This window comes from Halichoerus grypus, chromosome 9, assembly GCF_964656455.1.
Source record: "Halichoerus grypus chromosome 9, mHalGry1.hap1.1, whole genome shotgun sequence".
NCBI classification, from domain to species: Eukaryota; Metazoa; Chordata; class Mammalia; order Carnivora; family Phocidae; genus Halichoerus; species Halichoerus grypus.
Genome location: NC_135720.1, coordinates 25,614,529 through 25,627,316, shown reverse-complemented (window position 1 = coordinate 25,627,316; position 12,788 = coordinate 25,614,529). Strand labels below are relative to the sequence as shown.

Here is a 12,788-nt window from a genome sequence, read left to right as displayed (position 1 = left end):
TATTCCTGCCATTAGGTATCAGACCATTCTAGAAGAGAATTGGGGATGAGGTAATTCTGTTTTCTAGCTTCTCTGTGGTATTCAGGATAACGTAACACTTGTGATAAAGGGCTTTGAGGGTCCTTTTGGAGCTGGTGGGTTAAGTGGCTTCATGGTAATATTTCCTAGTTCACTGGAGTGATTCCTTTTTAAAGAACCTTGGACCTGCCTGTCATTACCCCTACATCTTAGGAAGATCTCATACTGCACTCTACTGTTGCAAGTACTGACATACTGCTAATTGCACTGTGAAGGATTTGGACTTTCTGAAGCTTACTGGTGTGTTTTTCAGCAGATAACAAATATCTGAAAATAAATTCTCTTGGCACCACATAGTACCAGAAGAAAGTAGTAAATATTTTTTAATCCTGTCTGGTGTTATTCCAGCGGTGGAAATCCTGACACCAGAAAATTGTCCTGTTGGCATGAATGGGCTCACGGGGGGATGGTGGCTTTGATCCCTGATGGGGCGCCGGCCGGAATCCCAGCTCCCGCATGCTGAACCCCTCTCTTTGTGTTCCTCCCCAGAAGCCCCTTGTGCCACGCCCCTGCTCTGCAGCTTCGGGAGGCCGGTGGACCTAGACAAGGACGACTACCAGAAGGTGGTGTGCAACAACGAGCACTGCCCCTGCAGCACCTGGATGCACCTGCAGTGCTTCTACGAGTGGGAGAGCAGCATCCTGGTCCAGTTTAACTGCATCGGCCGTGCCCGCAGCTGGAACGAGAAGCAGTGCCGCCAAAACATGTGGACGAAGAAGGGCTACGACCTGGCCTTCCGCTTCTGCTCCTGCCGCTGTGGACAGGGCCACTTAAAAAAGGACACGGACTGGTACCAGGTGAAGCGGATGCAGGACGAGAAAAAGAAGAAGTCTGGCTCGGAGAAGAACACCGGCAGGCCCCCTGGCGAAGCGGGGGAGGAGGCCAAAAAGGGCCGGCCACCCAGCAAGCCGCAGAAAGGCCTGAGCCATGACCTCCCCCGGCGGCACTCCATGGACCGGCAGAACTCCCAGGAGAAGGCAGTGGGCGCGGCGGCGGCCTACGGGGCCCGCTCCCCCTGTGCCTCCCCGGGCCAGTCCCCGCCCACCGGCTACTCCATCCTCTCCCCCGCCCACTTCAGCGGCCCCCGCTCCTCCAGATACCTCGGGGAATTCCTGAAGAATGCCATCCATTTGGAGCCTCACAAAAAGGCCATGGCCGGGGGCCACGTGTTCCGGAACACCCACTTTGATTACAGTCCGGCTGGGTTGTCGGGGCACAGGGGGGGCCACTTCGATGCGCCCGTGCAGTTCCTGCGGCGCCTCGACCTGTCCGAGCTGCTCACTCACATCCCCAGGCATAAGTTGAACACTTTCCACGTGCGGATGGAGGACGATGCCCAGATGGGCCAGGGCGAGGATCTGCGCAAGTTCATTCTTGCGGCCCTCAGCGCCAGCCACAGGAATGTTGTAAACTGTGCCCTGTGTCACCGGGCGCTCCCGGTGTTCGAACAGTTCCCTCTGGTGGACGGAACTCTGTTCTTAAGCCCGTCGAGACACGATGAGATCGAATATGATGTTCCGTGTCATCTTCAAGGTACAGGTGTTCATTCACCTTGCCTGCTTTCCGTTTGTTAAAAGCTGAGAAGCAAGATGGGATTGCTCCATTCTGGCTTAATTTTAACAGATGGTGCTTTTTGTTCTAGTTAGGTGCCAGGCAGTGTTGGAATATCTCAGCTTTGCCCACTGAGGTGGTGGAGGTGGTGGTGGTTTTTTTTTTTTTTTTCCTTTACTCTGATGTCACTGTACCAAATACAGTTGTCCTGGTGGGTCATTTTATGTTTTTGTTCTGCTGTAATTTGAAGGGAGGATTCCTTGGGTATAGTTTTCCATAATTGGGAGGGAATTTAGAGTAGGAATTGCATAATTATGTCACTTGGTGTAAAACAGTTGCCTTTGAAACCTGTGTTAATGTGCCCAGCACACTGTGTATTCTCTTTGATCCTTGTAAACATAATGGAGTAAGGGAAGGGGTGGGGGCAGAGAGGGCCAAGTGTTTTTAGATTAGCTGAATTAATCTTGAAGTTTATGGAAGATCAGGCTTTCTCAATAACAGCAAAAGGAAAGTGGATTATTGGAAGCTGAGGCATCACCCTGGTGGTGAAGGCAGGGGCAGCTTAGTGCTGGGGATGACATTCAAGGATGTAGGGGTATTTCAGCCAGAACTTGAATGATGGGGGTTGGTCAGGATAAATGAGCAATCTGTCAGTTCATATAAAATTACTGAATTTATATAAAGGTGAGATACATGAGGTGTAACATGTTTGTAACTTTAAAAGTGTGCTAAAAAAGCCTGTGGTAGAGATGATATATCCCCACCTGTCTTCTTTCCACAACCCCTGCTGTCTCAGTTCCCAGAGACAGCATTTTTCAATTATAACTGATTATTTTATTTTGTTTTGTTTTGTTTTATTTATTTATTTTAAAGATTTTACTTAGTTATTTGTCAGAGAGAGAGAGAGAACAAGGGGGAGTGGCAGGCAGAGGGAGAGAGAGAAGCAGGCTCCCTGCTGAGCAAGGAGCCCCACACGGGACTCGATCCCAGGACCCTGAGGTCATGACCTGAGCTGAAGGCAGACGCTTAACCGATTGAGCCACCCAGGCATCCCACCATCATAATTTTAAAATTGCTATCATCATGTCCAATTTTAGATATTGTCTATTGACTTATGTTTAAGGTGGATGACTGTGCTTTCTTAAATCTTTCCCTTTCTCTCAGGATAATGTATCACAATTCTTGGTGAAACTCCTTAATGTTTTTACTGCTATGATTATGTAAATATCTAGTGTAGAGCAAGAAGTACAGGTGTATTTCTTATCATAGAGTACAGTATATTCTAGGACATCTTTTGTTTTGTTATTACAGTTAATGTTTCACAATTTCCTTTGCTTAATCTTTTTGGAAACATTGGCTGATTGTTCCCACTCTCCAGCAGCTCCCACAAAGCTTTCAGAAGCATTTGCACGTACCTATTATCCATTTAATGAACTTCTTTTTGTAGAAATTAAATTCACTTCACGGAGCCTTTCATCTTCCTGCTCCTGTCTGTCCGGCTGCACTCATAGCAGCCATACTACATGGCTGCCCTTCTAGGAATTCTCTACTTACTTTTCTGTTCTTTATCTTCTGTTTCCTAGATCTCATGTTTTCTTTTTTTCTTGGTTTATTTCCTCAGTTTGTTAAGAAACATCCCCAGGAGCTTTCTGAGAAAGGAAGCCTGGGAATAGGTATTTTCAGACTTTGAAAGTCTGATTGAAAGGTCTTGAGTCTGTCTTCACAGTTGATTGCTGTTGGGCTGGGTAGAGTCTTCCAAGTTAGAAATATTTTCCCCTTAGGGTTCTGAAGGCATTTATTTCTTCACTGTCTCTGGTCTTCTGAGTCACTGTTGAGAAGTCAATATTTTATTGCTGTCCCTTTGTTCTCCCCTCCCATCCCCTGAAGGTTTTAAGATTTTCTCTTCATCCTCAGCGTTCTGAAGTTTCACCGTGACCCGGTCTTCCCCTCCACCCCCATTCGTTGTGCAGTGTGCTTTCTTGGGTTTTTGGCTGTGTAAACTCATGGTCTTCAGTTTGGGGAAATTTTCTTCTGATTTATTTCTCTGACCATTTTCTCTTTCATTTTTAAAAACAACTGTGGAACTGTTAGATATTGGATCTCTTAAATTGATCCTTTTTTTTTTAGATGGAGGGCCCTTATATATCCTATTGTTTATCTCTTTCTTTGTCCTGCCTTCTGGAAGATTTCTTTGGCTTTGTATCCCAGGATTTTTACTGAGTTTAGGATTTTCTGTATATTTATAATTTCCAAGAGCACTTTTTAATAGCATCTTGCTCTTGTTTCATGGATGCAGGTTCTTGTTTTCACTGTTTCCTCAACAGGGAAGAGGAGGTTGAAGGGAGCAGTCTCATTCTTTTTCTAGAATTTCACCTAATCCCTTACATTTTTTAGCCTTTGTTAAAGGCAAACTGCTCCAAAACTTAGTGTTTTAAACTGGTGATGATTTATGATTCTCACGGTTCTGTGGGTTGGTTGGTTAGGATGGCCTCTGACACGTGTCTGACAGTTGGCTGTCTGGCTGCCTGGCAGGGGGCCTCCGCTGGAATGAATGGCTCATCCCTGTTCAGTGTGGTCTTTTATCTTCCAGTAGGCTAGCCTGGGCTTTTTCCTGCATTCAGGGGGTGAGGGTGGGGGCTGCACTCTCTCTCAAGAGGCGTAAGCTTAGAATTGAGTATCATCACTTCCATCACATTGTGGTTTTCATTGCCTGTAGAGGATGAAGCTGCATCCTGGTTGGCTCACTTTGGCTCTAGAGCAGATAAAGGATGCTGCCATGGACAAGAGTGGAGAACATTGGGAAGGAGACCTGTCTTAGGGGAAAGAAGATGAGGGCATTGTGTGTGTGTTGGGTTTGAAGGAGTGTTGGGACTTTGGGTGGAGATGTCTATCTACCAAGCACTATTAGAAATAAGCATCTGGGATGAGAACTGGGGAGCTTATTTTATAACGGGTGGTTCAGATCTTAAGATTGGAAGACTTGAATAGGGAGAGAAGAGAAAGAAAAGGAAGAGTATGTGAGAGAGCCCAGGACCACGTCTGAAGGGTACCTATCAGGCAGTGGATGGAGAAAGGCGAAAATTAGATAGGCCTGAGAAGTGTGTGTGTGTGTGTGTGTGTGTGTGAGAGAGAGAGAGAACATGGTTCCTACCCTTGAGCAGGACGAGAGAGCCTTGTAAGCAAATGTAATGAAAGGTTACCGTGTAAGTACTGTTTACCTCTTTCCAGAGGGTAAGGAGCAGGCTGTCCTAACCACTGGAAGGTGAAGAGCCATGGTTAGGCTGCTGGCGAGGAGCCAGCGCATTCTGAAGGAGTGTGTGTTCCAAGCGTGGTTTGCAGCCGGGTGGAGCTCCCTGATGCCTACGTAGAGAGCAGCGGTGTTGCTGTTGTACACCGTGTAGGTGGATCCTGGACATGCCCAGTCTTTCCTAATGATTTGAATCCTAACCCTTCCATGTAAACAAGGGTGACTTCTTTTCCTCGTAAGCATTAGATGTTAAGAAATGATGGAGGAATGGGGTTGTGTCTCTTAAGAGCCCAGTAAATAATAAGACGTTGAACTCCTTTTAAATAACCACTTACAAGTAAGATATATATGATCCTGGTTCCTAAATTAAATAATGGTGATGGCTGAGCAGTTTTGGAGACAGGGACAGTTAACACGGTAATTGTGGCTGTGGTGTAATTCTGGGCCACCAGTACCAAGACAGACTTGACTTTCTTACGATGGCAGTTGTCGGTAGATGCGAGCCCGAGACTGCAGACCAGCATTGTTGGTCCAGGCCCCGCGCCACACACACACTTCTGAGCAGAGAGTCCTGCGCGACCACTGGCAGTTGGTAGCATTTGGGGCTTGGTCATTTGAATTTGGAGGTCCATGTTGTAAACCTGGCAGTACTTTTTCAGAAAAGTGAATTGAAGCAATATTTAATAAGATACAGCTTTTAAGTATATGTCCCATTGACAGTAGTTCGTAATTCATCATTATTCTAAAAGGACAACTTGGGGATATGGGATGAATATGACCTGTTTTGCTGCTTTTTTTACCTGAATGGTAACATGTTTGCTTATAATCGATAGATGAGCCACTTTCTTAGCCCCGAGGACGGCCGTTCTCAGCATTGTGTCTTCTGTGCATAGGGAGGCTCATGCACCTCTACGCCGTGTGCGTGGACTGCCTGGAAGGGGTTCACAAGATCATCTGCATCAAGTGTAAGTCCCGGTGGGACGGCAGCTGGCACCAGCTGGGCACCATGTACACCTACGACATCCTGGCCGCCTCCCCGTGCTGTCAGGTGGGTACTGACCCCGCAGAGCGAGCCGTGCATGGTCTCGGGCTTCTGCCCCCTGGCGAACGCACAGGAGATGGGGCAGCACTGTCGTTAGTTCGGGAGAGGGCGAGGAAGATAGCGAGTGGTCTTCCCCGCACCCCCTGCCCCTGCGGCCAGGAGGGATGGCCGAGTTACCACAGCGTGACGAAGCTATTGCCCGAATACTCTGCAGCCATTAAAAGGGGGTATTGTGGAATAATGTATAATCAATGGGAAATATTTTTAGTGTATTAAGTAAAAAAGGTACTTTATAAAATGGTGTAACAGTATGCTTCTATTTGTAGAAAGTGACTTTGGAAAGGGACCTGCTAACCTGTAAGCCAGAGGCTGTGTCCGCATGCTGGGATGCGATGTGGTTCCTTTCACTTGCATTTTCTTATGTTTTGTGTGATTAACATATACTTAGGTTCTAATAAGAAAAAGTCATTATTGAAAAGGAAGAAGAAAGTTTCACTTTCTGGAACAGACAGGATTTTCTTCCTTCCTGGGGGGTAGTGCAGTTACGCAGGAACTGCCTTCCTGTGCTGCCTTAGAAAAGATCTTTAATCCTTAAAGTACTGCTGAGAGGAAGCATTTTCCGAAATTGAGCTGTCACCAGAAAAAAGGGAAGTAGTAGTCTGGGAAAACAGGTTAGATAAGTCCATGGAAACACAAGAGACAAAACAAAATCCTTGGAAGTATCCTGGTTCATTTCCAAGTGTTGGGGAAAAGAAAGCCTTGTTTTACAGTTCCTTCATATTCACGGGTAGGAGAGAATTTTACTTTGCTCTTCAGTTGCCAAGCCTGGCTTTTAATGTAAGTAACTGATAAGCACTTTATTAGTTACTATATAGCTTTGTATCTTTAGCACTATGGTTTGATTTTGTAAAAAGAATATCCTATGAGAAGCTGTGTCAGTTGAATGAAAAGGTTGGCAGAGCGGGGATTTCAGCCAAACTTTGTCTGTACTAGTGTCCTCAAAAGAGAAGTATGGGCATGGAAGACCTAAATGGCACCCATGACCGGTCATGTGATTCCAGATAGGACTACTATTCATGTTATCAGTAAGGCTTCCAGTCAACAGTAGCCTATTAGTAGTTAAGTGTTTGGGGAGTTAAAAGTTACACGCGGATTTTTAACTGCACAGGGGGTCATTGCCCCTAACCCCCATGTTGTTCAAGAGTGAACTGCAGTTAACCGACATTTTTTTAAAAGCCAAAGAGTCATCAAACATGTTTTCCATTTTAGTTGGAGGCCAGAAAATAAAGGTCTGGGCTTACACTGTTTTAAAAGAAATATATCATGAGTACCAACAGGTTGGCCACGGCAGGATGCCATTCTGCTTTCCTCCCTAAAGATAAGGAACTAATCCCACGGCCCTTCAGTGGTATAGGAGAAAGAACCCATGTTCAACCCATGTTGTTCAAGGGCGACTGTGTATTCACTGGGAAGGTGCAAGTGTTAGACGCTGCTAAGCGTCTTCTACTAAGACTTTGAGCCAAAAAGAAGTTTAATGGTTAATTATTTGAAAGGAATAACAGATTAAAGAGAATGATTAAAGAGAGAGGTTTGCCCAGAATTTCACTTTTGTTGCTCAGAGCAGTTATTGTAAAGGGAATTTATCTTAGCCACAGAAAGGTCGTCCGTGTCACAGCTAAGAATGTGGGCTCTGGAATAAGCTACTTTGGTCCAGTCCTCAGCCTTTCTGCTTCCTAACTATGTGGTCTTGGGCATGTTGCTATCACAATGTGCCTGTTCATCTAAAATTCACATACTACACATACCTCCCGTGAGTGTATTGAGGACAAAATGAGGTTACACTTTTTATTACATTTTTAGAATGAATCTAAATTGAGAGACTGTTGTACTTACCATTTCTGGTTATTCCTCTAAGGTCTTGGACCTTTTGCTAAAAGATCCCAGTCTTGTGCCGTTAGAGACCCAGGCATGAATGAAGAGCTAGTGTGTGGTGGTAACACAGAGCACTTCTTCCTGGATTGTTAATTTTGCTGGAGTATTTTCGGGAAACTTTATTTTTACATCAAAGAAAACAAGTGTAGTAATGAGCGGAATGAGAAATGTATATGAATTTTTAAAATAAACTCAGCACGGTCCACGAAGTTTGATCGGGCTTTGAATGAGGGGAGTCAGCTTCAGCTGCTCCTAACAGTCCAGGGGAAGGAGTGTCCTATTGTTAGGGGAGCTTCCATGGAGAAGTTGGGGAGAAGTTCCGGCAGTGCGAGTTTGGAATTTTCTTCCTACCAGTAGGTCAAAGTGTGAACGGTGCTGCAGATCCACAGAGAAAGGAGGAGTCACACTGTCAGACGGATGATGAATATGTGAATGTGTATCTTCTTTTTTTTTTTCTTTATTTTTTTTTTAAAGATTTTATTTATTTATTCATGAGAGACAGAGAGAGAGAAGCAGAGGGAGAAGCAGGCTCCCAAGGAGCAGGGAGCCCGATGCGGGACTCGATCCCAGGACCCTGGGATCACGACCTGAGCCGAAGGCAGACGCTTAACCATCTGAACCACCCAGGCGCCCGTGAATATGTATCTTCTGCTTGCCTACCCTGCTTTTGGTAATAAGAGGGATGCTTGGCTAAGCTCCTGATCAGTTTCTGAGACATAACAGTGTTGCATTTTGGTTTGGGTGACTTTGACAGTGTGGTGAGGTGGAAGGGAGGGTATGGTGGCTGACGCGTCTGTGTTTCCCCTGCAGGCCCGCCTGAACTGTAAGCACTGTGGGAAGCCTGTGATAGACGTGCGGATCGGGATGCAGTACTTCTCCGAGTACAGCAATGTCCAGCAGTGTCCGCACTGTGGGAACCTGGACTACCATTTCGTGAAGCCATTTTCCTCCTTCAAAGTTCTTGAAGCTTATTGATGAAAGCTTTGCTTTAGTAATAGCTATTTTATTGACTTTATTTCTTTATTACATATCTTTTATAGGGAAACATTCTGTGACATGACTTTCTTTTCTAATTTAAAGGAGAGTTCCTTTGTGTATGTGTGCCACTAAAATGGGGTTGGCCCCTTGCCCTCACTTGACTCCTGAGCGTTAGTCTGTGGTCCTGACCAGAGCCCGAATGGATAATCCTGTGAGTCTGGGGTAGCGGTTCATGATCACTAAGAGTCTCTCGTGCAGCTTTTAAGGTGGTGGGAGGATAGGGTGAATTTAGTAAAGGGATTATGTGGTTATCAACTAAAAGCATGGTGGGAGTTGGAAGGAACCTCTTACTACAATGTTACCTGTCTGAAAACCCACTTTCAGATCTGCTCAGGCCTTGGGAAAAACATGGGGCATGTGAATGTCAGTCTGTGCCTGGAGGGCTGAGAGTGTATTAGTCCATCTTGGTTCAGTGTTGTGCAGTGCACATTGACCTGCAGATTATTTGAAAGTGGACATGAGTGCTGTTTCTTACACCTCTGTGATTTAGCAGGCAGTTTTCCTACTGAAAATTATATCCAAATTATAAGACCTATGAAAATTTGTGGTGTTGCAAATATTTTTAGGTAAACTGACCTGTAACAGAGAGAATATACTAAATGAGTTTGGAAGTGATGCGCACGGACTCAAGGGGGGCAAGATCAGGCAGAACCCTATCGTTGGAATTGTGTCTTTGAAGTTGGTCAGATGAGCTCTTAAGGAGAATCCATGAATGACATGATTTGGGTGGTACTGATTTATGTAGGTTGCACTGTCCAAGTGCCATTTGATGTCAGATCCTTCTCACAGGTAAATCTCACAGCCGTAGACCCGAACTGGTGAAATTCAGAACCATCATCACCTGCTTTATCTTCCACAAAACTGTCATGGCCACATTTGACCCATTTAATGATGAGTTTCCCAGATCATAGGTTTGACCCTAAGAAGGAAAGGAAAAAAATTGCTTTGTGAGGATATGAGGAAGAGAACAATAATTTAATATTTCTTTTTAAAGTGTGTTTCATTTCTCAAAACCATGGATTGTAATGTATAACAGTATGTTTGAAAATAGATCATTCTGAAGCTTTCTGTGATACTTCACCATTAGCGAAAAAAGATGATAATTTGTATAACTTGATTAGTCAGAGCATTGGGCTTTCCCCATACCATCATAGAATTGGAATTAGAATATGATTTCTCAAAAATGGATTTGGTAATTTTAAGTATTATATACATATATGCTAAAAGAATGCTGAAAATACAATCTGTTTTATGAGTAGCCAAATTTGGGGTTATGTGAACAGTTTGTATTACTCATTTGGTTTATACCATTTTTTTTTTCCCTCAGAAAAACAGCTGTTTTTCCTCTCAGAAGTGTTTAGCTGTTACTGCAAGCAAGTTTCAGTTCTACTGTATGAGATATTTGATAATTTGTTTGCAACAACAGAGCATTGAAGAACCAATATATCAACTAATATTCTTATCTTTCAGTTTGGATGATTGTTTAATTCAGTTTACTGCATCTAGTTCGGTGTTTGATGGTCTGAAAAATATTTCACAGTGGGGGGAAGTGCTTGGTGCCTCTACGAAGCAGCAAATTGATATCGGTCTGACAGTATTTGATGCACCTTGCATTTGATGCAAGGTCTATAGGACATAGCCCTTGCAAATTTGTCTTTAATACACAAAGCTGTAATTGTGAATTAACTGGTTCCCCACTGATTCTCTCATGTACCCAAGTGTAAAAATCAGTTTCTCGAGTCTTGAGAGTAACATTTGAATTTTAGTTCTGAATTTCAAGCAGGTAGTAAAATATTTGTAATGCTGTTTTTTAATGCACCTAAAATTTTATAGAGAAACCTGCTTATTGTTCTGGATCTTAAAGTTTACGTATAGATCACATTCACAAGCCCCTTGGTCTAAAACTGCTATGAATGTGGTGTCTGATGCATTCAGTATTTTCTCCTTCTATTGGTTTCTACTCTCTGAAAAATAAGTAGGAGGAGTTTTCCCTGTGATTGGGTAAAATCTGCTTTTGGCCGTTATTTGGACCACAAAGTTAGGATTCGGTGGATGCCACAGTTCTGAAAAAGGAGAGGCAGAGTATCATCTGAGAGTTTCGTTTACCTGTAAGGCATCACAGTCTCATCTAAAGTAGAAAATCTGGCTTATTTGAGAATAAAATATAGTGAGTATGCCACAGTGTGGATAATAAATCTTATTTTGGAAATCTGCTGACCTTAGTATTTTCACCAGACTTTCTCAAAGTACTTTGCTCTGAATACCTTGGTAGAAATTGGAGTATGTCAAAAAAGATGACTATTTTTGTTATGGTTTGGTTATTAAAGGATATTAGTCACCCAGGAGATCCATTTTCTGTTTTTCTGATAAATAGTGTTCAATAAAATGAACCACTCATAAGTGACTAATAATTTCAAAGTGATTTTTCATCTGTTCTAACTTTTTTTTTTTATCATTTATTTTTAAGAGTTCTGAACCTGGAACAAATAAAATTTTACCTGCTTCAGTTCAGTGAGAAACCATTTCTGATGACTTTATTGTTTCCTCTTCAGGCTGGCTCAGTTCTCCACTTCTTCTGGCTGCATCTGAAGCGAGTGATAATACCGAGTTTATCAACTGCTTGATTAAAAGATAGACATTGGCCATGAAGTTGGGCAGTGGGGTGAATTATTCCATTCTGAGTAAGACAGAGCTCTCCCCGGTCTTTAATTTCCAGGTTTTGCAAAAGAAGTTTATTTTCAGAGTAAAAAGTATTTTCATATCTTTTGGGGGGGGGAATGAACTCATCAGGAAAGAATATTATTAGGTGTTTAAATACTAAAACTAACAGGCTGATGCATAACTTAGTAGACCATGAAAACTAATTTGCTGAAATTTTCTGTTTTGTCCTGTAAGACCAATGCCTCCCGTACAGTCGGTTCTCCTGTCCCCGGGTTAGGACCTCCACACGGCTTCTCCTCTTTGGTCTCCTGGTTGCAGCTCTTGAGCAATTTTAGTTGGACGTTTGGGGAGGACTTGAGGAGAAAGCGCTCCTGTTCAGTGTTTTGGTTCCTTTAATAGGCTGCCACCTAACCCAGCTCATCTCTGTGTCCCGTTGACTTTGTTATTTTTCCAGGTGATTGAAAGAAAACAATAACGGACGGGCATTGTTAAAGCCAGCTCAAAAATATATTCTTGTCCTAAAGATTTCTTGTCAAGATGTCTTGGATTGCACTTTTGTTATGGGAAGATGGTGTAAATAGTTAAAAGAATGTTGATAAAACGGAAACATTTGGTTATGGAATTGTGTGTGGTGTTTGAAGGTTTCTGTTTGTGAAATGTATGTATTAAAAATAATAAAATCTCAGAAGCTAACATTGTACCCTCTCTTCAGTGTGTCACTTTATTTTTTGTTTGGGGCTTCAGGGTTTTGGAGCTTGGGCCTGTTTGATCAGAAAAGATAGTAGGGAAGCCTTTCTGGGGTTTGACCACGGTGCGTTCACAGTCACAAGCACCGTGGACTTCTTATGCTGTTTGATGGTGGTGGGTCGCATGCAGCCTCACTTTGCGATAAAATAAGCCTTCTATATAACAGAGTTGCTTCCATGTGGATAGTCCAAAATTAATTGTTCTGGTTAGAGGGAATTCTACTGAATGGGTATACAGTCCTACTCTACAGATTTTTCTTGGGTTCCCGGGCCTATAACAATTTTCATAACGAGAAGCCTTGATCACATGCTTCTTCATTGTAAGACAGTGAAAACTGAGTTGTGATTAAACCTCTTGCGACTTTCTGCACTGTGGTCAGGTATGTTTTACCTTTTAAATCTCGTTGTCCCTTTCATTTCAACTGTCACTCTCAGCTAGTGGATTGAATCCACAAAAACATTGGAACACAGGATAAGAGGTGGAAATGGGGCT

At 43.4% G+C, this 12,788-nt stretch overlaps 1 protein-coding gene across 11 annotated transcripts in view; it reads left to right on the top strand.

The window, feature by feature from the left end:
* Positions 1 to 12,254, top strand: part of HECA (hdc homolog, cell cycle regulator) — a 44,524-nt gene extending 32,270 nt beyond the window's left edge. Inside the window, exons 2-6 of one of the 11 annotated variants that reach the window (XR_013441079.1) lie at positions 568 to 1,611; positions 5,770 to 5,924; positions 8,661 to 8,841; positions 8,931 to 9,039; positions 11,441 to 12,254. Coding sequence is in view for 6 of the 11 variants with exons in the window: in XM_078054660.1 (XP_077910786.1) it covers positions 568 to 1,611; positions 5,770 to 5,924; positions 8,661 to 8,825 (1,364 nt within the window). In the remaining 5 variants the exon portion in view is untranslated. Of the gene's footprint in view, positions 1 to 567; positions 1,612 to 5,709; positions 5,925 to 8,324 lie in introns of those variants that run through there. The other 10 variants (XR_013441078.1, XR_013441077.1, XR_013441076.1 and 7 more) reach the window with 10 other exon arrangements.
* The last annotated feature ends 534 nt before the right edge of the window (positions 12,255 to 12,788 follow it).